We start from the raw sequence: 25845 nt of genomic DNA, 5'->3' as shown, positions 1-25845 counted from the left end.
TTGCGCTTGTTTTTTTGCTTTCACTTTGCAATCGTGCGAACTGTGTATAGAGTGCGACAGCACTGATCTGTGAGTGATGATAATTTGTGCACCAATTCCTCTGACATCGTCTTATTAATCGTTAGCTTACTATGCAAACATGACAAGTGAAATCTCCCGCAGCAAGCTTAAACATGTGAGAGGTTGATCGCGCAGAGAATCGCTGAGCTTATGTGAGTGCGTGTGTAAAAGCATTTCAGTTCTGCTGAGCCAAATAAGACAGGTCAGGGTGAAGAAGTGACAGCCAAAGAAAAGCTTACCACAAAACGGAGAAGTTATGACAAATCAGACTATAAGGCAAAAAGAAAGTGCAGCTTTATGGTTTCATGGACAAAAGAATTTCTGTGGCTGCAATATGATGAGCTAAATAACCAGGGCTGCACATAAGTGGTCCGCAGGTGCGCATTCGCTGTCAAAATAAAAAACACGCACAAGGGTTAGGGTTAAATTTAAAAACTGTACTTTTGAGTTAAAATATATATTTATAATTTAAATAAATGACAAATTAAAAATGCATGAACATTTTTTGTATCGAAAAAATATCGAACCGTGACACCAAAGTATCGAACCGAACCGAACCGTGAATTTTGTGTATTGTTGCACCCCTAACAGATAGATATCATTAATGTAGCTTTGAGCTACATTAATGGTGTGTAAGCTAAGAAAATCAATGTAGAAGTTAGTTGTGCTTTTGTACATTAACATTTTCATATTGTATGCCTGAAAATGTTTCTTTTGTTCATTTTGTTTTCATCTAGGAAGAATTAAATGAAGTTGCTTTGGCCTGGAATGACCACAGAATGTGCCCAGTCCACAACTCCCGAAGTCCTCATGGCCGACCATCTTTTATGTATGCCCTCCCAGACATGTCAATATGGACAAAGTTGAAGCCTGCCTTGAAGAATCCGTGTTCAAAGACTTTCCATGTGAAGAGGATGTCTTTCATCTCTGTGTAGAACTCATGTCAGAACATAACCTGGACTTCTCAGATGATGTGTTTCATACGGTGGATCTGTATGTAAAGCTAAGGCAGTTGATGCTTACTGAGTTGGAGCTTTTGCCTTAAAGGTTAGACATCGTTATGCATTTTTAATGCTGTATTTTCATATTTAAACTGTAAACTTTTATGAGTTATTAATTTTTGGATGGTTGTCGTTTTTGGGGCACACATACATGGGTTTTGAGGGCCTGAAAATGTATTTCACAAACAGGGCCAATTGAAAAAGGCTATAAAAATTGTATTTAATTTTTGGAGGGTTTTTTTTTTTTTTGGATGGTTTATTTCAATTAACAGACCAATTTTTTGTTTTAAAAGCCTTATTATTAAAACATATGTACACATAATGTCTAGCAGTTAGACCTGCTATTTGGAGGATATGCAGCGCATGTGACCTTGGAATTATGATTTCAACTTTTTGTAAATATGCTTTTTCATCTTTCTTTTTATTTGAGTAATTATTGATGTTTTGAAATATCTGGTTATGTAGCAGTAAAATTTTTTTTCACTGTCATTTTTTTCACTGCTGAGACTTTTTATATATACTGACTGTTTTCCTGATTATGGGCAGTATTGTGGAGGTATGTAATAACGACAGGAGAGGTCTCTGTGTCTCACTCCAACTTTATTAACTCCTTCAGAACTTCACATATATTGAGCGCCAAAATCTCCACCCCAACACTTCCGTTCAACTTGGGTGTGAGTGGAGCCACCTGGTGGTCCGCCACACATACCCCCGCCTGAACACACAGTTAGGTCCCTATTCAGTCCAGGACCCTGGGTCTAAGCAAACGACCCGAACGACTGAACCTGGGAGGGAGAGAACATGCAGAGGAAGGTCCATCCTGTGAACGAGGCTGGTGAAGGCGAGCAGGAAAGGCAGGAGGAGGCTCAAACGCCGGTGGTCCGGGGGTAGTCCTGGGGGGGAAACCAGAGTCTGTCAACCCCATCGAAGGAGGGCGGCCACGGCGAGGGGCCTGGGCCGGCACTACATTACTGTCTGGAAGAACATGTGCAGGTTTAAGTCTGTCAACACACACAGTCTCCCTTCGACCCCCAAAATCCAAAACAAAATGTTTCTGGCCCGGTTCAATAACCCTGAATGGGCCGTCATACAGCGGCCGCAGCGGTGTCCTGTGGGCATCGTGCCTGACAAAAACAAACTTAGCAGTCTCTAGAGTCTTTGGAACAAAGGTTTCAGGCACGCAATGGTGCACCGGACCAGGAACCCGAAGCGAGTGCAAAAGCGGGTTGAGAGATAGCACCGATGGATCGAAGCAGGGAGGAAGATTTTCGGGCAAGAATTCTCCAGGCACGCGGAGGGGCTGACCAAACACTAGCTCAGCTGGGGAAGCGCCGAGATCCTCCTTAACCGCAGAGCGCAGCCCAAGCAAAACCCATGGGAGGCGGTCAACCCAATTGCCATCCTTTAAGGAGGCGCGAAAAGCAGCCTTAAGCGACCGGTGGAACCGTTCACACATCCCATTAGCTTGCGGGTTGTATGCGGTTGTGCGGTGGACTTTAGCCTCCAGTCCATCAGCCATGGCTGACCAAAGCTCGGATATGAACTGGGGGCCTCTGTCTGACGTAATGTCCGCGGGTGGGCCGAAACGCGAGACCCAGCTTGACAAAAACGCCTTGGCCACCACTGCTGCAGTAGTGGACGCCAGGGGGACCGCCTCCGGCCACCTGGTGGTCCGGTCAACAACAGTCAAAAGGTGCGTAAAACCTTGTGACTGCGGCAGAGGACCCACCAGATCGACATGCACATGATCGAAACGTTTGCTGGGTATGAAGAACGGCTCCAGGGGCGCCTTGGTGTGTTTATGAACCTTCGCACGCTGGCAGGGAATGCACGCCGACGCCCATTCCTTAACAGATTTGCGAAGGCCTGGCCAAACAAATTTAGAGCTGACCAGTTTAACAGAGGCCCGGACCCCTGGATGAGAGAGAGCATGTACAGAGTCAAAAACTTGATGACGCCAGGAAGCGGGAACCACTGGGCGAGGGCGGCCGGTGGAAACATCACAGACGAGGAGGGGACCACCGTCCTGCACGGGTCTGTCCTCTAGTATGAGGCCCGTCTGGGTGGATTTAAGTGCGAGGATGTCCGGGTCACCGCTCTGATTGGCAGCCATGGCAGAGTAGTCTATGCCGAGAAAGACGGGAGAAACCAGCGCACGGGACAAACAGTCAGCCACATGATTGGATTTACCAGCCACGTGCCGAATGTCCGTGGTAAACTCAGAAATGGCTGCCAACTGGCGCTGCTGGCGTGCACTCCATGGATCAGAAACCTTGGACATGGCAAACGTCAAGGGTTTGTGGTCCACGTATGCGGTAAAGTGACGACCCTCGAGAAAAAAACGGAAATGACGAGTCGCCAGGTGGAGCGCCAGTAGCTCCCTGTCAAAAACGCTGTAATTGCGTTCGCTGTCACGTAGCGTACGGCTGAAAAAGGCGAGCGGTTGCCAGACACCCGAGATTCGCTGTTCCAGCACCGCACCCACCGCTATGTCGGACGCATCGGTGGTCAACGCAATCGGCGCTGAGGGGGATGGGTGGGCCAGAAGGGCAGCATTAGCTAACGCTGACTTAGCATCAGAAAACGCTTGGATGCTTTCCGGAAACCAGTCAACGGAGTCATTAGCTTTTTTACCTTTTAACGCCCCATAAAGGGGCTTCAGCAGATGTGCCGCTCTGGGGAGAAAACGGTTGTAAAAATTCACCATCCCCAAAAATTCCTGCAGTGCCTTAACATTCGTGGGACGCGGAAATTCCGAAACAGCTCGGACTTTGTCAGGCAACGGAACCGCGCCCTCGGCGGAAATACGGTGCCCAAGAAAATCGAGAACGGGCAACCCAAACTGGCATTTAGACGGATTAATAATCAGTCCATGCTCCGCCAAACGCTGAAAAACCTGCCGCAGATGGAACATGTGCTGCTCCTTCGAGCTGCTGGCCACCAGTATATCATCAAGATATACAAAAACAAAGGGCAGCCCGCGCAAGACCGAGTCCATCAACCACTGGAAGGTTTGGGCGGCACCTTTCAGGCCAAACGGCATGCGCAGAAACTCGAAAAGGCCGAAAGGTGTAATTACGGCGGTTTTGGGGACATCCTCCGCGCGCACGGGAACCTGGTGATATCCCCGTACCAAATCGATCTTCGAAAAAACCGAGGTCCCCGCAAGATGGGCGGAAAAATCTTGGATGTGGGGAATGGGATAACGATCGTTCTCTGTGACATTATTAAGACGGCGGAAATCCCCACAAGGTCGCCACCGACCATCAGATTTAGGCACCATGTGTAACGGAGAAGCCCAGGCACTGTTCGAACGTTGCACGATGCCCAGACGCTCCATGGTGGCAAATTCTTCCCGAGCAACAGCCAGCTTGGCAGGGTCGAGGCGGCGCGCGAACACCGGGGGCCCTACTGTAGTTATGTAATGCTCCACCCCATGCTTCGTCACAGTGCTCGAGAAAGTGGGGACAGAGAGTGAGGGAAACTCAGAAAGCAAACACTGAAAAACGTCACCCGAATCTACTGAGTTAGCATGCACCACGGGCTGAGCACCCCGAGTCAAACAGGGTAATGAGGAAAATGACACAGCATCAATTAAACGTCTGTTAGCAACATCAACCAGCAGTCCGTGAGCACAAAGAAAATCAGCGCCTATTATAGGCACAGAGCTAGCAGCAACAACAAAGTTCCACTGAAAGTCACGGTCGTGAAAGCAAACAGTCACCAACCTTTCACCGAAGGTTTTGATGGGAAAGCCATTAGCCGCTGTTAGCAATGGCCCGCAGCCCTCAGCTAGCCTGTCCGAGCCAGCCGGGGGAAGAAGGCTCTTCTGTGAGCCGGAGTCCACCAGGAAACGCCTCCCCGAGCGTGAGTCCTCTAAGAAAAGCAGCCTTTCCTTGTTGCCAGCGGTCGCGGCTGCTACCGAGCGCTGACATGCCCGTTTCCCTGGGTCTGGAAACTGCAAGGCGGGAGACAGCGCCGTGCCTTCGCTCCAAAACGCTGGTGATAAAAACAAAGCCCCTTTCCGCGGCGCCGCCGTGCAGCGATTCCGGCCACTGTGGACGAGTCGGAGGGCCCCTGGAGCATCGGTGAGGGGGCGGGGGAAAACGCTGGTGAGTCCTGAACAATCGCCTGGACGCCGAAAGTCCTGGTAGCCAGGAGGATGCGATCCGCCTCTTCCGCAAGGGAGCGGTAATCCTTCGTGGCCAATAGCGGGGAGTTGGCAAGGCCAGCGCGCACTGGAGCTGTCGGAGAAAGAGGTGGGTGAAGAGAAATCCTCCGTCATCCGCGCCCAGCAAGGACAGCATGCTCTCCATGAGCTCGAGAGCGGTGCCGTCGCCCAGGCCCGCGAGGGAAAGGAGTTTCTCGGCCCGCTCAGCATCAGAGAGGGAGTAACGCCGCAGCAGCAGCGCCTTGAGGGCGGCGTACTTGCCTTGGGCTGGGGGGTCCCGGAGGAGAGTCATCACACGGCGGGTTGACAGCGGGTCAAGTGAGGCCACCACATGGTGGTATTTAGTATCGTCGGCTGAAACTCCACGAAGAGCAAACTGAGCTTCTACGTGCACGAACCATGAAGGAGGATCGTGAAGCCAAAAATCCGGCAATTTAAGCGCCACAGCAAACGCAGCCATCGGCGGAGGTGAAAGTCCGGCGGCAGCCGATGCTTCCAGGCCGGAGCTGGCTTCGTCGTCGAGCCTTAGCATGTTTGCTACAGGGGTCACCAATGTGGAGGTATGTAATAACGACAGGAGAGGTCTCTGTGTCTCACTCCAACTTTATTAACTCCTTCAGAACTTCACATATATTGAGCGCCAAAATCTCCACCCCAACACTTCCGTTCAACTTGGGTGTGAGTGGAGCCGCCTGGTGGTCCGCCACAGTATAATTATATATTTTTTAGCATATGGATAACCTAACTGAGTGAGATTTATGGACCTATGTTTTTTTTTTTTTCGGATTGCACCTCAGAATAATAAAAACCCAGAAATTACCAAAATGAAAGATGTAATTTGTCTCATTGAACACTTTATTATAAAACACAGATCTTTTGCCATCATCTTATCGTAAAACAAAATAACTGTACTGTATTTACAGTAACACAAAAAACCTTAAAGTATTCTTATAAAAAGCTAATTGCAAGCACAAGACTTGGAAAAAGTACGACAATACACTCAAAAAAAATATGCAATATGTTGTGCAAAAATTTTTGTAGCTCGTTAACGGAGATTTGCCGTGTTGTGGCGTTAAGGTCATTTTAACGAGGTTAACCTGAAAGCACTAGTGGGAACACAACGAATATGACTGCACATTTACGCTGACATCATCCTAGTGCAAAGACAAAAACAACAAGCATGCTACTAACTTTAGCCGAGTCATTTAGACAGCAGTTAGCACAGGATTCTCCTTATGGGGACCTGATATGTTTAATATGCTGCTGAGAATATAGCCCAGAAGAAGCGGATAGTATAGCTTTTATTTTGGAAAGAGCCATTTCTCTGTAATAAACTCTCTTTTCCAAAGATGAGTGATTCCTCAATCAGATACAGGGCTCGCAAAATCGCTAGCCCGACGTCCTGGGGCTAGAGATTTTTCCAGTCGGGCTACCAAAATCTATCTCTTCCCTGCCCGTCGGCCTATCGTAGGAAGGAAAAATATATGTCAATGCTTTTGCATTCTTTCGGAAATGTAGCTGGGTAATTATGTCATTGGCATCGGTGAGCCACTGTCAATATGTGACATATTGAAATCGCGTTTGAATTTGCGCTTGTTTTTTGCTTTCACTTTGCAATCGCGTGAACTGTGTATAGAGAGGGACAGTACTGATTGGTGAGTGACGATAATTTGCACACCAATTCCTCTGACATCGTCTTATCAATCGTTAGCTTACTATGGAAACATGACAAGTGAAATCTCCCGCAGCAAGCTTAACACTTATATCACCACGTTGTGCCATTTGGCTTTTTCTACCTTTAAAACCCGGAGAGCAGCCAAATGGCTTTTAGCTAAGCTTTAGCTTCAGCCAAGTGGAAGCTAAATTGGCTAGTCATTCATATGTATATTAGGTTGTTAGCTGGGAATTCTGGAGGGAGGGGAGTGGGGGTGTGTGATTGAGGGCGTGGGGGAGCTGCTAAAAGCTGTGCACTTCCTTTTGTGTTTCATCTTGATGCATTCTCAATCATCCAGGGAAATAAATCTCCAAAAGTCACCAACTTGGAGTGTTTCAGTTTGCCATCTTAGGGAGAAATCAACACACATGGGTGTATGTCCTTTGTTGCTCAGATTTATTGATAAAAACAGTACAAAAAATCAACCATTTGTACACATTTTTACAAATAATTATAAAAAGTGAGTGAGTACATTTCAACATTTTCAGCAATCACTCACAATCCTGGCACTGCCATGGTATCTGTAGTCTGCATTTACCACATGTGTATCTGTTGCAGTGAACACATCGCACAGTGGCATGATTGTGCTTGCAATTGTGTTTGACCTGACACATGGCTCTTTTTCCAGGGCTCGGTGTGGAGGGTTGTGTCAAAGGCAACTGTTCTTTTCTTGCCTTCTTCGCAGCTACATGAGAGTGAGCTAACTCCCTTGCAAGCTCCACCAGGAAGTCCACCCGTCTTTCCTTCGTCCCGGTGCATGCTTGATACAGCACATGTGCATTCAGTGCTGCCATGTCAATCATGTTATAAAACACGGCAACTGGCCAGCGCCGTGTTCCTCTGCGGACAGTGTACTCCCGAACCATCTGGTCCATCACATCCACGCCACACTTTGTTTTGTTGTAAAGGGTGACAGTGTTTGGCTTCCTTTTGGTAGTGTTATCAGTCTGAACCACGCTGTGCATGCTGCTAAGAATATAGACTGTCTTCTTCCGTTTGGCCGCATACGCCGTCAGCGTGGCAGCAGAGGTTGAAAACACCTAAGAAATAAGATAAATTGTTATTTCCATAGCACTTTTACACACAATGAAACACATAAACATAGAACCACAAAAGACCTGCAACATACCTGAGTGGTGAATTCATTGCGATCTGTCTGTCTAGTGGATTGAGGAATTTCCCTGCGAATCTTGTTGACTGTGCCGAGGATGGTGGTTTTCCGTCTAAGAAGTTGTGTATCGTTGCACCCCTACTCTTTACATATCCAAAGGCAGCTTGTTCCAGAATGGCAGGTGCAATTTTCACAGGCAGATATTTCTCTCTAACCCATCCAAATGCAATGATTCTGCCCACACTCTCCCACTCTGGTTGCCCAAGATCATGCCTTAAGAAGCAGTAAAAGAAGAGGTTTGGTTTTGAGGACTCGCTTCAATTTCTGAAGATGGAAGCAAACCTGGGTTGGAGCTCTGAAGGCTGTCATTTTGTTTTTTCTTTGTGGTGAGGTAGAACCTGATGATATTTAGTTTTGTGACATGATAAAGTTCTCCTACTGTCAATGCATCATCGACTATCATCTCTTGATGATCCTTCAGATCACAGTCAAAATCTGTTAAGGGCCCCTGAATGTTTCCTCCATCTGGAAAGAACAGGCCTGTTGCAACCTGTAATATGTCCCTTTTCTTGGCATCCTTGCAAATGTCTATTTTTCTTGTTCCTCCTCCTCGTCTAGCTCTAACCTGCTTGAAAACCTCAGTGTCTTCATCATGATGCATCCATCCTATTTCTATTTTTCTATTTCTCTTCAGAGCATTTCTTTTATGGGTTGTTTGGGAATGTTCTTCTTGCCGTGTGCTACTGCCATCCTCTTCAGATAATTTTCTTTTGGACAGTTTGGATTTCAGCCGTTCAAAAAGCGCTGACTTGTGGCTTGTTAAGAGATTTTCTACATTATACACTATAACCAAATCTCTATAATACAATATAATCAAGTAGGCCTTATATTCTAACCAAGTGTGCCTTATATTTCGTGTGTTCATATATTTTCACATAACCAAGCCTATTGTTGAAGAATCAGCTAACCAAGTTTATTGTTAAAGAGAACATAATGCATTCCTTACTTAAGTGTCTGAAATGTTTGAGATGTTTTGACAGCATGATCTAATGATGCATTCTTTCCTATAATGTCTGTGATGTCAGATAAAGCATGATATACTTCTGTATTTTTAATCCCAGTGTGTGAAAGATCAGATAAGTTGATTTAATGCTTAACCTCTCGTCAACATCTGTTAAAAGAGGAAGTACTATGTAACCCATTTTTGCCTTATAAATAAAGCAGCGAGCCTGTGCTCGGTGTGTGTGTCTTCTCGGAGAGACATTCACCCATGCGCACGTTTTCTAATTACACTCTGAGTCGGTCTGCAGTTGTCTCATTTCTCTTACTTGTGTTTTAAACAATGTCTACCCTTGACATGGCTGCTGCCCCTCCGTCTGCAAAATCCAAATACTGCTAGACGATCACCGTATGATGGCAAATAAGTCTTCAGCTCCTCATCTGTCATTAGACTTATGACACTGGCATCAATCTAAAGATGGAAAAATAATTTAATTTATTGAAACAACCAGCCTTGAAAATACAATCCTATTTTTAACTTAAGAACAATGAGGAAAAGTTGCATTTCAACCAGTATCTTGTTGGAATTAAGTACCTTCTCATTCTCCAAGGTCTGTATAATTTCCTCAGAGACTTCTCTTTGTTTCAAGAATTCAGTCAAGTCTCCCATGCTGTAAGGAAGGATGTAAATTAAAATTACAAAATTAAAATAAAGCCACCATATTATCATCAAAGTATCTGTGCCTACCTACATTATAAGCTCTGACTATGGTGGAGAAGTGGGAACTGCATTTTTAAGTGTCCATTTGCACTGTAACTACAATCAGCATCACAATACAGTCAATCCCACATTTTCTCAGTTGTCTGGTTACAGTTTTATTGGTTTTGTTCCTTATTTATATAGTTGTCAGTCACATTCCCTGTTTTGGGTGATTTGTGATTTTGTTTTATACAGTGCTGTACACTTATTACGCATGCTTTCAGCAAAACGTCTGTTTCATCAGACGTAACAGGTGTCATTAGCGTGTAACAGAAACCTTATAGGTACCTTTGGTTAACCCTCACGTTGCATTCTATTCAACTTTGTATGTAACAATCGCTGTCACACTGTTTTTGTATACCTTTTATCCAGTTATCATTTGTAGGAAGGCATTCAAAACTGAAGAACCTGGCGCCATTTGTTGTTAATACAGTAGCTCACGACACGATCCAGTTTTGAGTGCGCACCCCTTTGCGCCATATCCTTCCGGGTAACAAGGAAATGATATCAGCCACGTAGATTTCTTATTGGCAGCGCTAACTCGAAATTTCAAGTTATTTTCTCAAAATTTTGAGTTAATAACTCGAAATTTCGAGTTAGTTTTCTTAAAATTTCGAGTTAATAAGTCGAAACTTCGAGTTAATAAGTCCGAATTTGGAGAAAATAACTCGATGGTGGATCTTTTTTTTTTTTTAGTAGCAGAAACGGGCTTCCATAGCGTCCTGACAGCTGCAGCCAAGGTTCCCTTCATTGCTTTGATGGGGCGATCGTGGCTCAAGAGTTGGGAGGTCGCCTTGTAATCGGAAGGTTGCTGGTTCGAGCCCCGGCTTGGACAGTCTCGGTCGTTGTGTCCTTGGGCAAGACACTTCACCCGTTGCCTACTGGTGGTGGTCAGAGGGCCCGGTAGCGCCAGTGTCCGGCAGCCTCGCCTCTGTCAGTGCGCCCCAGGGTGGCTGTGGCTACAATGTAGCTTGCCATCACCAGTGTGTGAATGGGTGGATGACTGGATATGTAAAGCGCTTTGGGGTCCTTAGGGACTAGTAAAAGCGCTATATAAATACGGGCCATTTACCATTGATCCAAAGGTCCTCATCAGTCTCCCTTGTTAGAAATCTGTGGAGCACAGTGACAGATAGAATGACGTCTGCAGCCATGGCATCTTAGGAGCTGACTTTTCGAGTTAACTCCTCGAATGGACCCAGAACAGATATCACCTTCTCCAGCAGTGTCCACTGGTGAGCCATGAGTGTATCAGGGAGCAGTGTTCCCTCTAATTTTTCATGTGTCTGAGCGAACACACAAACTCCCTGAGCGGTCCCTTGGACCACTCTGAGCAACAGCAGATGTGTGCACTGTGGTCACGCCAGCATCAAATCCATCCAAGTTACATGGTTTATTAAAATAACCAAATTACAGCATTTACATTTATGTTAGACTACTTTTAATTAACTGCTTTAACCCACATACAATGAAAATAAAAAAAAAACTTGAACTCCAGTTTTGAAAACAAAACTTTTTTTTTTTTTATAAAGCTCTGACTTGTATTATGAGTCTGTGGTCTGGGAGAGAGTCCTGTAACTCTCTGTCTGCAAAATACAGTATATAAAGACCAATGCTGGGCAATTAATTTTATAGTTACTTCTTCAAAAAAGTAACTGAGTTATGCAACAACAAAGTTTTTTTTGCAGCTGTTTACCCAAAAATGCAGCCAAGGCATTTTTTAAATAAACATTTCAAACTATTTACAGAACAATCAGCTGTTCTGCATCAAATTTGATGCCACACAAATTATTTGTGCCACTCCAAAAATAATTTCTGTCCACTAGGAGATAAAGGAGAACAACAGCCTGATATCTGCAGGCCTGACAACAGGAGATGTATCACTCCTGTAACACCTGTAGCACTCAGCAGTCGCCTCATTGTTCTGACACACACAAAACTATTGATTACACTACACACTAACTACACAAGATTTGCGCTAAACGTCGCAAAACTCTCACATCTCAAAACACCGCCGTCACTCCTAAAACTTCCCCCTTCCTAAACAACTAAATGCCATGTTGCCTTATCATTTTCTGATTGGTAGACATGGTACATTTTTCGACCAATAGGAAAGGGTGGGTTTTTCTGGTTTTGTTTTTGCTCACAGGCAGAGAGCGCTTTCGAGCGTTTTCCTTATAAAACGCTGTTTTTACAGTTTCTTCCCGCAGTAAATATAAACAAGGATAGTATTCAGGATGAAAACCAAACATTGCAGATATTTTTATCATAACTCTGGTTTTAGGTGGCGTATCAACACAATTTAAAAACTGGTATAAAGTCCACACTTTTTCCATCAATTGTTCTGTCTGTCCTGCTCACATCTCCAGTGGTTGTACACGTTGTCATTAACGTGGCTTCACTCCACATCAGCCACGCCGCTTTGCTAGCTAAAGCACCAGTGTCGGCACATAAGGATGCTGTCATTGTCACGGTCTGGCTGGCAGACCGTGGGGATGTGTGGGGAAGGAGGACCCAGGCGCGGTGCTCTATGTGTAAACAGTGTGTTTATTTACAGTGTGCAACAAAGTAACAATAAATCCCCGTGTTTTCCCAGACTCCCGTGTTGTGTCTCTCTGTGAAAAGTCCGTGTCTTTGTGCTCTCCGCTCCTGTGTCAGCACCCCCCGGTGCTCGCTGCTCTCGTGTCTTCCACGCTCCTCCTGCGGGAAACAATAGACGCAGCCGTCAGGACACATACAACTGCGGGCATACACGCACACTAACTTAACTGAACAGAAGACTAACATGGAGTCTCATGCAATGATCCCGCGTCGGTGGGAGCTCCAAGACTCTCCTAAGTAGCTCCCCCGACGAGCCCTGATCAGCGGCAGGTGTGTGGCTTCGGGTGTGGCCAGTCCCTCCGCAGGGCCACACCCCTCAGGCCTGCAGGTGGCCGAGCTCCATCCTCCAGGCACACCCGCAGACATACACACCCATACCTCGCCTAAACATATGAGTGGGACACAGACTAACACAGTACAGAGAAACACACATATGTACACGCACAGAGAAGGGGAAACGACACCAAAAATACATAATAATACACAGGTCCATGACTGCCCAGGGGTCCTGGGTCGCCCAGTCCCAGGACCCTGACAGTCATAGCCTGTCAACAATGTTGATTAGCTGCGTATATACGAATGTGAATCGCGTTATTGGCTGGACTATGGGATAAGGTGGCATCGTTCTAATCCTATATGGGAGCAGCCAGTCACTTACTTACTTAAGTATTAATTTTAATCTCAATTCAGGTTAGATTTTTTCTTTGTGCACAACACAGATTTTCTGTGCGCAGAGACCGTGCCAGCAGTGCGCAATTGCGCATGCGCGCAGCTTAGAGGGAACATTGTCAGGGAGTCCATATTCAGACACGAATATTCCCAGAGCCCGTTTCTGCTTGATCAATGACTGTAACATATAAAAGGTGCTGTTTAAGCAGGTCTGAAGGTCTTGCTGGAGCCGCTTCGGGGGTTGGTTGATCTGTAATTGAATGTCCTCAAGACGGGAGCTGGCCAGAGCAGAATGTGTAAAATGTCAAACGGGACAGGCAAAAGGAAAAAAAAAAAAAAAGAATGTGTAAAATGTCCAACTATTTTGCGGCTAACTGTCACCACATCAGCAACACTCTTCTCTGACAGAAGGCCCTCGTGAACAACCAGAGTGTGGAGAGTGTGAGCAGTACAAGGTAGGCTGGGCAGCTCAGCATCACTCGTGGCTTTTATCATATTTCTTGCGTTGTCCCAGAGCACTACGTGGACAGATGTCTTCGGTATATCCCAGGTCTGAAGCATGCTATCGAAAGCAGCTGCGATGGTTTGGCTGGTGTGTGAGCCCCTGAACGACTTTGCATGTAGTGTGACTTGATGACGAACAAACTCCTCATCAATCCACTGTGCCGTTAAACTGAGGAGTGACATCTGGGACACACTGCTTGTCCAAATGTCAGTAGTGAAACTTAATGCTGAAACATGAGGTTATGCACGTGCTTTTTTACCTCTTCAAAAGTTTTGGCACCTTTACGTCCGTGATGTATAGGCGGCTGGGAATCTCATATCGAGGCTCCAGTATGCTGAGAAGACGGCGAAATCCTACGTTTTCCACGACCGACAGTGGCTGGTCATCCAGAGTGATAAAATGAGTCAAAACTTACAACAGAAAGTACAGGCCACCCTCTGATTCAAGAAATAAGTTGGTATCGGTTAACTTTTACGAGTACGAGTACACACACATTTTATGGTATCGGCCCCGATACCAGTATCGGTATCGGTGCACCCCTACTGAAAACACTTGAATGATAAAATTATTTGAACATTACCTAAAAAGACTGATTCAGGACAGATAATTATTTATTTTAAACTTTTCTAGCAGTCCTTCACAGAGAGGGAACAATCTGTCTATTCTCTCCATCTTTCAGCTGCTCCTGGCTCTTCCTCCTTCTCTTCCTCACACACTGCTGAGTTTGTCCTGGTGGATCATCAGGCGTGCAAAGCCTCACAGATAATGTGCAGCAGTGGGTTCCTCAGGCTACGTCCACACTAGCCTGGATAGATTTGAAAACGGCATTTTCGTCTGAAAATGCTCCACGTCCACACTAGTGTTTTCAGTCGTTTTCACAGAGTTGTGCGTCCACATTGAAACGGCCGAAAACGCTTACATTCCAGTACTGTGCATGCATGAAACGCAAGAAGATTCGGTCTGCCTCATTTCTGTCTGCCATTTATTTACTTTCCGGCTCGTTGAAATGTTGCGGCAAAATGTCAAGGAAAAGCACCGAGTTTTTTAAATGGACTACCAATAAAGGTGGAGTTGTTGCTGCAAGTAACACAAAAGTACAAAGTTGCAAAAGCGAGTGAGAATTAAATCATTTTTGAAGAAAAGCTATCTGGAGCAAGTACAAAATGATATTAATCTTTAATAGGGCTGTCAAAATTGAGAGAAAACAAAACAAATGCTGTATAATGTCCTCTGCTATCATTGTTTAATTGGTCACATGACTGCATCACATGACTAAAATTCAAATTCAAATGTATTCGTTTTCGAGAGCGTTTTCAAACTGCTGCGTGTTCAAATGAAAACGCATTAGTGTGGACGTAGCCTCAGTCTGTCCTCACTCTGGACACTTGCAGTTGTCACACACGGAAATCAAATGTGTGATAAGCTGCAGGATTCAAACACAAGTGTAACTTATAAATACATGTTCATACTTTTATTACACAATCAGAGAGAAAGAAACAGAGAGAGAGTGCAGGACAAACAGACAGGTGACAGTCTCAGGTGTACACACTGCTACAAAAAGGCACAAGAGAAGGAGGATTTTCTGTTTGTCGTATTACAAGTGTTGAACAAGAATCAGAATCGTGTTTATTGGTGGCTCTCAAGCACAGCAATGTAAATCACTCACACACACACACACACACACACACACACACACACACACACACACACACACACACACACACACACGTGACTAGACTATTTAACAATACAATATGTTACAGATTTACGAAATAGCACAATATATACAAATCACTCAATAATAAATATCAAGGATTGACAGAGGTGATATAATAATAATAATAATGGATTGGATTTATATAGCGCTTTTCAAGGCACTCAAAGCGCTTTACAATGCCACTATTCATTCACTCTCACATTCACACACTGGTGGAGGCAGCTACAGTTGTAGCCACAGCTGCCCTGGGGCAGACTGACAGAAGAGAGGCTGCCATATCGCGCCATCGGCCCCTCTGGCCAACACCAGTAGGCGGTAGGGTAAAGTGTCTTGCCCAAGGACACAACGACCCGGACAGAGAGCCCACGGATCGAACCGGCGACCTTCCGGTTACAGATGCGATTCCCAACCCCCTGAGCCACGGTCGCCCTATATAAATAAATATCAACAGCAACATTACTGAGTACAAGGAGCGTGTGCAAAAAGGGTGTAGCTATTGCAATGTTTACAGTATATACAGTGTATTCGATGGAGGAGTTGTACAGGGAGATGGCCATGGGCAGGAATGATTTCCTGTGTCATTCAGTGGTGCTTTTTTGGTAATCTCAGTCTCTCACTGAACATGCTCCTATGACTGGCCAGCATGTCATGGAGTGGGTGGGAGGTATTATCCAACATTGTCTTTATCTTGGACAACATCCGCCTCTCCAGCTCCATCCCCACAACATTACTGGCCTTGCAGATCAGTTTACTGAGTCGGTTGGCATCCGCAACCCTCAACCTGCTGCCCCAGCATGCAACAGCAAAGAGTATAGCACTGGCCACAAGAGACAGAAAATCTTGAGCATTGTCCGACAGATGTTGAAAGACCTCAGCCGCCTCAGAAAATAGAGATGACTCTGGCCCTTCCTGTAAAGTGCAGTGGTGTTTTTAATCCAGTCCAGTTTATTATCTATGTATACTCCAAGGCATTTATAGTCCTCCACAATGTCCACGTTGACCCCCTGGATTGAAACAGGGGTCAAGGTTTTCCTTGTCTTCCTGAAGTCCACAATCATTTCCTTGGTCGTTGCCACGTTGATTATGCTTGCACCACGTGACAAAGAAGTCAATCACAGCCCGGTACTCTGTTTCATCACCCTCACTGATGCATCCAACCACTGTAGATATTTTATCTAATCGCGATATGATTGTAAACACATCTGAGGGCTCGATTGTACCTGAGGAGACACTGGACAGCTTTGTCCTGGTTAATGCTGAGAACTTTCAGAAGGTTTTCTCCACAGTGAGACCCACCACATGTCTTTTAGATCCAATTCCTTCTTCACTCTTTAAAACACTTTATGGATTTTTTGAGGCTGAGCTTTTATACATGATGAATTGCTCTCTTCAGTTGGGTGTCTTCCCTGCTGCCTTTAAAACGGCGGTGGTGAGGCCCCTTCTGAAGAAGAGCAATTTGGATTGTAATGATTTTAATAACTACAGACCTGTATCCAACTTACCATTTTTAAGTAAAGTCTTAGAAAAACTTGTTTTTACTCAGATTACTGATTTTCTCAATGATAGACAGATCCTGGAGATATTCCAGTCTGGATTTAGGGTGAACCACAGCACAGAGACTGCTCTCCTAAAGGTTTTAAATGATCTTAGATGTAACTGGGACGCCCAAAAGCTCTCAGTCCTGGTGCTACTGGATCTAAGCGCAGCCTTTGATACAGTAGACCACGCTATTCTTTTAAACAGACTAAAACACACGGTGGGCCTCTCTGGTGCTGTACACAACTGGTTCACTTCCTATCTCTCTGACAGATCTTTTATGGTGAGTATGGATACATGCTCCTCTAAGATCCATAAAATGACATGTGGTGTGCCTCAAGGGTCGGTTCTAGGCCCTGTACTTTTTAATTTGTATATGTTGCCTCTCAGCAGTGTCATCAGGAGGCATGGAGTGAACTTCCACAGTTACGCTGATGACACGCAGCTGTACATCTCCGTGTCTCCTGATGACACCGGACCAATGGATGCCCTTTTTAACTGTATCTTGGATATAAGATCTTGGATGGCAGAAAACTTTTTACAGCTTAACCAGGACAAAACTGAAGTTTTAATTGTCGGTCCTGAGGCTCAGAGAGAGAAACTCTTGTCTAAATTAGAGGCATTTTCACTATGTCCTTCGCTACAAGTGAAAAACCTGGGTGTTATTTTTGACTCTGAGCTTGGTTTTATCCCACATGTTAAACATGTGACCAAAACTGGATTTTATCATCTAAAAAATATAGCCAGAGTCCGCCCTATTCTCTCTCGGGCCAACACGGAGATGCTGATGCACGCTTTTATTACCAGTCGCATTGATTACTGTAATGCCCTGCTCTCTGGTCTTCCTAAGAAGAATATTTCAACTTTACAACTTTTGCAAAACTCGGCAGCTCGTGTGCTGACGAAGACCAGAGGGCGGGCCCACATTACACCGGTTTTAGAATCGCTGCACTGGCTCCCCGTGTGTTTCAGGATCGATTTTAAAGTTCTTTTATTGGTTTTTAAATGTCTTAATGGTCTTGGGCCTTCTTATCTCTCAGATCTGCTTTTATCATACGAACCCTCGCGGACCCTGAGGTCCTCTGGTACTGGCCTTTTGATTGTCCCTAAAGTCAGGACACATACTCACGGAGAGGCAGCTTTTCAGTGGTATGGTCCTCGTCTGTGGAACAGCCTGCCGGAGGAGCTCAGGGCCGCAGAGAACGTACATGTTTTTAAGAACAGGCTCAAGACCCACCTTTTTAATTTAGCTTTTACTTAGCGTTTATTTATTTTTTATGCTTATTTATTCTATCCTGTTATTCTATTATTAATTTAGGATTTACCTAATATTTCTTGATTTTATTCTTATTCATTTTTTAATCTTCTTACTCTATTTATATTTATATTTATATTGTATCCTGTTCTTATTTATTTTATCATTTTACCCTGTATACATCGTATTGCGTCATACCTCCAGTGTTTCCTCGGAGGGTGCTCTCTGCACCGGGGCTGTTATTGACCGTGGCTGCTGGGTCTCTGGGGTCCTCTCAGCCTGGTTGGGGGGCTCCTTGGCCTCCCTCCAGCTGTGTGCCCATCCCGGAGGCTGCGGTCTGTGACCGGCTCCCGGTGCAGACGGTTCTCTGTTATAATGTTTCCTCACTTGGCTCATGCGAGCCCAGCCCAATTTTTACTCTTTAAGTGTGCGCGTGTGTGTATGTGTGTGTGGGTGGGGGGATATATGTGTATTGAGAGTGCGGGGAGTGAGTTGGAGGGTGGGGTGGGCTGCTTTTAACTATGTAAAGCACTTTGTGCTACATTTTTTTCTGTATGAAAAGTGCTTTATAAATAAAGATTGATTGATTGATTGATCAGAAAACTTCTGAAGATGGCAGGTCCATGTGCAGTGTCTGAAGTCTGTGGTGTAGAGGGTGAAGAGGAAGGGGGAGAGGACAGTCCCTTGTGGTGCCCCTGTGTTGCTGATTACCTTGTCAGACACACAGTGTGGAAGACGCAATTATTGTGGTCTTCCACAATAATTGGAATTGGTGGATTGTGGTAATCAACAATCCAGGACCAGAGAAGCATCCACCTGCATCACTGTCAGATTATCACCTAGGAGGGTTGGCCTGATGGTGTTGAATGCACTGGAAAAGTAAAAGAAAAACAACAACAACAAAAAACATGACCCTCACAGTTAACGCCAGCTAGTCCAGATTGAGCAGGTAGATTACGGTGTCCTCAGCTCAGGGATGGGGCTGTTAAGCAAACTGAAGGGGATCCTGATGTGGTCTGACTACGGGTCTTAGCTGGTCCCGGATGAGTCTTCCCAGGGTTTTCATGATGTGGGAGGTCAGTGCCCCAGACCTGTAATCCTGGGGGCTACTGGGATGTGGCGTCTTTGGTACAGGGATAAGGCATGATGTCTATACACCTGGGTGGGTGCTATGATGTTACTGATGTTAAACTTTATTTTGTTCTTAAGGTTAATTAAATTATTATCTCTTGCTTGTTTATTGTCCACTTTGCACCAGAAAGAGGAAACCAGCGGATGTCGCGCTAAACAACAGCAGCACGTTTAAGCTTGATCAGCTGTTGTTAGAATTTATTTAATATTACTTTCTAATATCAGCTGATGTTTGCTGGAGCCACAGCTGTAAAAGCTGCTGGCCATGATGTCAGTTTGAATATGTGGTGAGAGGGAAACATGAAGATGAAACCAGGAGACGTCCTTACTGAATCATCAGAGCTGAACAGGTGAAGGGAGTTGAAGGGACGTTATGAACTGTTTCTGAGAGACAAATAACCCCAGGATCCTTTTCTATGTAGCTGACAGCTGGTTACTGTGCAGAGGCGGGTCTAGCAATGTTTTGCCAGGGGGCCAGGTAGGGCATTAACAGGGAAAGGGGGGCACAAAGAAATACTTTTCTTTCTTATTATCATTTAAAATATCTAGCTCTTAACAAAAATAATTTGAATCTTACAACAAACGTTTTCATCTGATGTAAAATATATAGAAATCCATTATTGCATGTATTAATGTTTTTTCAGGGTCCCATCATAATTTCTTCAGAAGTAGCTAAGTACTGTATATGATGCCAGTATTTTGCCATATTTTCTAGATTCTGTACCAGTACTGTGTGCAAAATGCCATCAAAAAGTCAAAAGTTTTAATCTTTCTCATCTGTCTCTCTATCTCCTTTCACTTTTTAAAGGTTGCCATGTTAGAAAAAATATTTTGCCCTGCCATGCTGTTTATTGATGTGGTAAATGAATGGTTTATGAAAATCTCTCTAAATCTGTCATTTATTATTTTAATATTCAGTAATGATCATGTCTCACCTCTAGTCTTCTCCGTCTTAATTTCAGGTTTCCACCATATGTTGTAGATAGTTCAGGAGGTTAACTCGACCAAGCAGTCTTTGGGTTTCGGCTAAGTACTGTTTAGAATAGAATAGAATTCAACTTTATTGTCATTGCACATGCACAGTTACAGGGCAACGAAATGCTGTTTAGAATACCAGAATAGGGAGGATGGTGTAGGTTTAAGTTTATTAGATTGATACATATATACCAACAAGACAGTGTACATCACTGAGTTAAACTATTACGGATTAAGCAACAGTGCTCATCTTTGGTCGTCTGAAATCTGTGTTAAATAACAACAAACATAAATTTGTAACAAAAATACAGCTGAGTAGAGGCTTTACAAACCACCAGCAGCCATAATGCCAAATTTTAATCTTCAAATGTTTTTGACCCGTCTTCAACCTGCTTTTAACACAGAAAAGTCCCACAGTCAATGCAGCCTGACTCAATCCTAAATGTTCAGCACACACACAGAGAAACAGAGGTACTGTTTAAAGTTTAGTGTTAACCTGAGTCACTGATCATTTGCAGTATTACAGAGTCTGGCAGTCTTTGCATGATGTCCACGTCGCTGTAAGTTTCTAGCTGACTCTCAGGTGTGACAGGTGTGCCAGCAGGAAAGAGTAATAATAACCTGCATCCTGAGGTTTGTCATGCAGGATTAAAGGAGCCAGGCTTTGTTCACACAGCTAGGATTGTATTTTACACTGACCCTGGGTCAGTATAAGTATCATACAGTTTAAACGAAGCACTGAAATTTGCAAATATTTATTATAGATGCAGTGAAGCTAATCGAGATATTTACTGTCAATCTGTGGCTGCAATGAATCACTTTACTGGAAACTTTATTAACTAGTAACTTCATCAGTCATGACAGAAGCTAATCTTTCTGTCCTAACATCGTTTAAACAGTAACAGCTTTACTACAATGTAAGCTAACGTTTACACCGTAACTTTAAGCTAGCACCATAAAGACGGTAAAACACGTAATAATATCTACAAATGCATCTTAAAGCTGTTATATTAGCACTCGTTGTATTACTAACATAACCACTGCCGTATCCACCAGATTCCAGCCAGAGTGGATTCTGGAGTCTTCCCACGCTCCTGTTAGTGATCCTCCATCTGGATGGATGAGAACAACCTTCTGAACAATCTAGCAGGAGATGGCCCATATCTATGGGACTGATTTCTGCTAATAACGCCTGATGGACTGATAACAGCCGAAGCGGGTGAATAAAGTCACCCAGTCGCTAGCTGTGCCATTACCCAGCATACATCACTCCCTCCATAAATGCAATAAACGATACAAAAGTAATAGCCTATAATTAATTTATCTGCTGTATCTGCTGTTTCTCAGGTAGTTGTTTACATTATATATAGTGTGTTCAGTATACGTCACTACAATGTGATTTTGGATATATATATAAATATATAAATATACGGACAACAGGCTCTTCCGCGGCAATCTCTTGTCGTCAATAAACAACGTTTAGGGAGCTCTATAGTATTCAATGAGAGGACCCTGCACGTCAATTCTCGACGCGAGGGGCGTACCCTGCGCGTCGATAAGTGAAGCAGAGGGAGCCTGACCATGCGTCACACATTTGACGAGTTGGGAGTGAGAATGTGTTGGCGTATGAAAACAAAGGCACTGCACATGCGCAGTTCACCCATATTATATCGCAATATTTTACTTTCTTATCATTGCCTAACATTATACTGGTATTACCGTCAATGGTATAATATGGCCCAGCCCTATATCTACAACCCACACAAGTGGCTCACTCTACAACAAAAGTCTCCTGCTTCCCTTTCCAAAAACTCTTACAGATTCATCCATATCTAAGTTAGTTGTTATGGACTCTTCATGTGCCAAGATCAGCAAATTCCTTTTTCTTTTATGTAACATGGTGCAATGACAGGAGTTTAGGACCTATGACACAGCATTAATTTTCCCTTTGTGAGGTGCTGGAAGCTGAGGTGAAAAGTGAACAAGCTTTACTAAAATTGCGGTGATTACATCAGTATATGAAATGAGAAAACTGTTGAGTGCAGAGTTGAAAGCTTGGGCTTTGTTGAGGTCTGACAGACACAGGTCCTCCATTTGGCTCTATGCAGCAGATAGGCTCACAGAAAGACTTCACTTCTCAACCTGAGTGAAACTGTTAGAAGAACAATGGACTAGTCTCCCACTGACCGTACAATATAGATTATTTTTTAGTTGTTATTTATCTCACGAGTTGCTGTGATTTTGAGGACAGACATTTGCTGCTTCATTTTGCCCTGCCCTGCCTACTGAGAAACCTGACACCAGGTCATTTGCATACTAACAGTGATTGGATATTTAGCTAGGGATAGGGTGAGTGCTGTGTAAGCCTGTAAGATGTTTGTTTAAGGGGGCGTTGCCCACTCTTGCCCCAGCATAGAGCCCGGCCCAGTATGTACAGATACATACGCACAGATTTTTTTGGAAGCATGCCATTTAAAACTTGTAAGCTTAAAAAATGTTTAGGCTACAGTAACTTTCAGCATTTTCTTTTATTCATAAAAATCTTTGCTTTACTTGTTAGTGAGTGACTGAGTAATATTATAAGCCACATCTATATGCTTGTCACGGCGAGGCTCCTCGGGCCCTCCAGCAGACGTGGCTTGAGGCTGGCTGGGTTCTTCAGAACCCCCAGCAGACGAGACTTGAGGCTGGCTGGGTTCTTCAGAACCCGCAGCAGACGAGACTTGAGGCTGGCTGGGTCCTCCAGAACCCCCAGCAGACGACACTTGAGGCTGGCTGGGTCCTCCAGAACCCCCAGCAGACGACACTTGAGGCTGGCTGAGTTCTCCTAAACCCCCAGCAGACGACACTTGAGGCTGGCCGGGCTCCTCAGGCCCTCCAGCCGACGAGGCAGGACGCTGGCTGGGTTCACCTGAACCCCCAGCTAACATGACTTGAGACTGGACGGGCTCCTCAGGCCCTCCAGTGAAAGCAGTCTCTGAAGCAGCAGGTACGGAGACCTCTGCCAGTGTGGACACTGGCTGGGACTGAGCAGCACCGTGGCTAGACTCAGGCAGCAACAGTGGGATACAGTCCTCAGAGGGCTGGAAGTGTTCCCCAATACACTCAGCAGAGGACTGAGGCGGACGGGTGAACTCACTTGAGCTCTCAGGGGGTGCTGAGAGCCGAGACTGTTCAGGTGAGTTCTCCGGTGAGGCTGCTGGTGCTGGTGTCTTGACCTCTAGGGGTCCAGAGTTGGCTGGTGACTGACACCCAGCCTCTGGGGAGGCCCTAGAGGGAGCAACTGTCTCTGAGATGGCCAGCTTAAATGAACCAGCAAAAGTTTGTGTGGAGTGTGTTCCCTGCTTGTAATGAGGCTGTGAGGATAAAGGCTGGGTAAATGAGTGGGCAGGCTGCTGAACTGGTGGTAACTGAGCTACAGGTAGCGAAGTAGTAACAGGTGGTGGAGTGGCTGGCTGAACTGATAGCGGCGTTACAGGCCTGGCATTTGACTGGGATGGAATTGAGGAAGGGACAATGGAACGGACACGGTCATAAACATGGAACGCGGGTTCAGAACAGGCAGTCTTAGATGCTATGGGCATGGATGAAAAATCATTGTTATCCTCAGTCGAAACACGAAAAAATGCCCCAGAAACAACAGTCACAGAAGCAACAGAGTCAACAAAAGTGTCCCTTTCACTCACCACAGCCGGCTGATTTGACATCCTGAAGTCCGGCTGCGGGGCGCCGTGCCGGTGACGCGAACGTCGCTTCCTCCCTGCCGACTGCTCCGGCGGGCCGGGCAAAACCTCCGGCGGGCCGGGCAAAACCTCCGGCGGGCCGGGCAAAACCTTCACCGGCGGGCTGGGTTGGGAAGCGGTAGCGGCAGCGCCTGGAGGGTGGAGGTGAAGTTCGTGGAGAATGAAGTTTTGTACCAGAGGGTGCAGTGAGTCCAATAGCCAGGGATAATCCGTGATAAGCTGTTGCAGCCTGACTTCCAGAACGTAGAGAAACGCTTCTCCCTCATGCTTGAGCCACAGGTTGATTAGTTTTGACACAGAGTCCGTTATGAGCTTTCGAAGCTCTGTGGGTGGGGTGAATGCCGCTGGATCCATATCTGGCTGGTCCGTACTGTCACGGCGAGTGAGATGAGCCGTGTGGAAAATAAAGGAGGATCCAAACGCAGGCACTTGTATGGGTGTGAGGGTGGTTTATTAAACACAAAAAGGAAATGGACAAACGGCGAACGGAGCAATGACTAAACTAAACTGGGAACAAACTAACTATAGAACACGAACCTGGACATGAATGAGAGCGGGCGGAAACAGATGATGGTAGACTGCAGGGAAACACACAGATGAAGCAGGGTGGAAACACAGACGGACCAGCAACTACAATAACGGAGGACATGACTTAAATACACCCAGAGAAACACAGGGGAATTACACACAGGTGGTGGACACAGCTGGGAATGATCAACAAGACGAGACAGAGGTAAAACTGAACACACTCACATGAGACCCAGACCTTCACAATAAAACAGGAAATGAGAACACCACACCAAGACGCAGACCTGACACTGAGAGACAGACAGAATGACACATGGAACCTGAACTAAACTAAACGTGAGATACAACAGAGAACAAATCCTTAAACATGAAACTCAAATAATAAACATCATAATCATCATCATAAACACCACAAGAGAACAAGAAAACAATCCCTGATGCAAACTAAAACCAAAACATAATAAACTCAAAATACTGGGTCCAACGGACCCAGAACCGTGACAATGCTGGTCTTACCACGAAGGAAAGCCATAGCTTTGCACTGTTTCCAAGAAGAAAGCAAGGGCAGTGGAGGCTTTATTATTGGTTGCAGCTCCCAGGTACGTGATCTAAAATAGAGAAACTTGTTAATAATTAAAAGGTTCTGGGTGTGAGACACAGTCAACCTGAAGGCCTTCTGTGTGGAGTTCTCATGTTCTCCCCATGTTTGTGTGAGTTTCCTCCCACAGTCAAAAAATGTGCTGGGTGGGACTGATTCCAGATTCTAATTTGTCTTTCTGAAAAAGAAAGATCATGAGGACTTGTTCAACTAATAATAAAAAAATGTAAAAAAAAATTACCTTTCATGCAAAGCCATCAGTTCCTCCAAAATAACAAGTCCATACATACTGTAGGAAAGAAAAAACAAATGAGATTATTGGTATCTGTATACATTTAATTGATACTGTGAATCAAGGGTTCTGAAAATGTACCAGGGAATAGTGCATCATCCTACATTTAGTCAAAGCATTTTAAACCATGTACTAGCCAAGTGTATGTGCAGAGGACCCTGAACAGAAATGTCCTTCTTGTAGCACACCCCATCCTTGTCATTCTAGACAAGTCACCCACAGAGTCCACACGATGCATGGATGTTCCACTGGATAAGGTGGCCCTTAGCCTGCAGCATTCCTTTCATTATCCTTCTGTGTCCAGTGTGCGGTGTTCTGGCCTTAATCGACCTTACTATCCTATCCAGTTCCTTATCAGTTAGGTTACTGTAGGTTAGGCTTTAAAGAAAAGCCATTCTCTGGCTTCTCAGACACAGCCAGACATTTAACAATGATATTTATGACATTTATGACAATGGTAAACATCTCTATCGAGCTTT

General features: G+C 45.0%; 2 protein-coding genes and 1 long non-coding RNA gene across 3 annotated transcripts in view; all 3 read right to left on the bottom strand.

Moving 5' to 3' along the window:
* LOC309700548 (tumor necrosis factor receptor superfamily member 14-like) overlaps nt 1–25845 on the bottom strand; it is a gene marked incomplete at its 3' end in the record, with an annotated part of 137911 nt that overhangs the window by 82460 nt on the left and 29606 nt on the right. The gene's annotated exons all lie outside the window — the stretch shown is intronic.
* LOC309700529 (uncharacterized protein) lies at nt 7138–8328 on the bottom strand (the record flags this gene model as incomplete). Its single annotated transcript, XM_082524116.1, has 4 exons — nt 7138–7293; nt 7446–7986; nt 8076–8169; nt 8300–8328. The coding sequence occupies 4 exons, from the start codon at nt 8326–8328 to the stop codon at nt 7217–7219; spliced, it is 741 nt and encodes a 246-aa protein (XP_082380242.1). The 3' UTR covers nt 7138–7216.
* Nucleotides 9436–10239, bottom strand: LOC309701641. The gene is made up of 3 exons (XR_014275196.1): nt 10178–10239; nt 9652–9727; nt 9436–9528 (listed from the first exon to the last, which is right to left on the bottom strand). It is a non-coding gene; the product is annotated as an uncharacterized lncRNA (long non-coding RNA).

This window comes from Aulonocara stuartgranti (assembly GCF_965226115.1).
Source record: "Aulonocara stuartgranti genome assembly, chromosome: 23".
NCBI classification, from domain to species: domain Eukaryota; kingdom Metazoa; phylum Chordata; class Actinopteri; order Cichliformes; family Cichlidae; genus Aulonocara; species Aulonocara stuartgranti.
The sequence above is the reverse complement of the archived record's forward strand: the minus strand, read 5'-3'. Positions and strand labels throughout refer to the sequence as shown.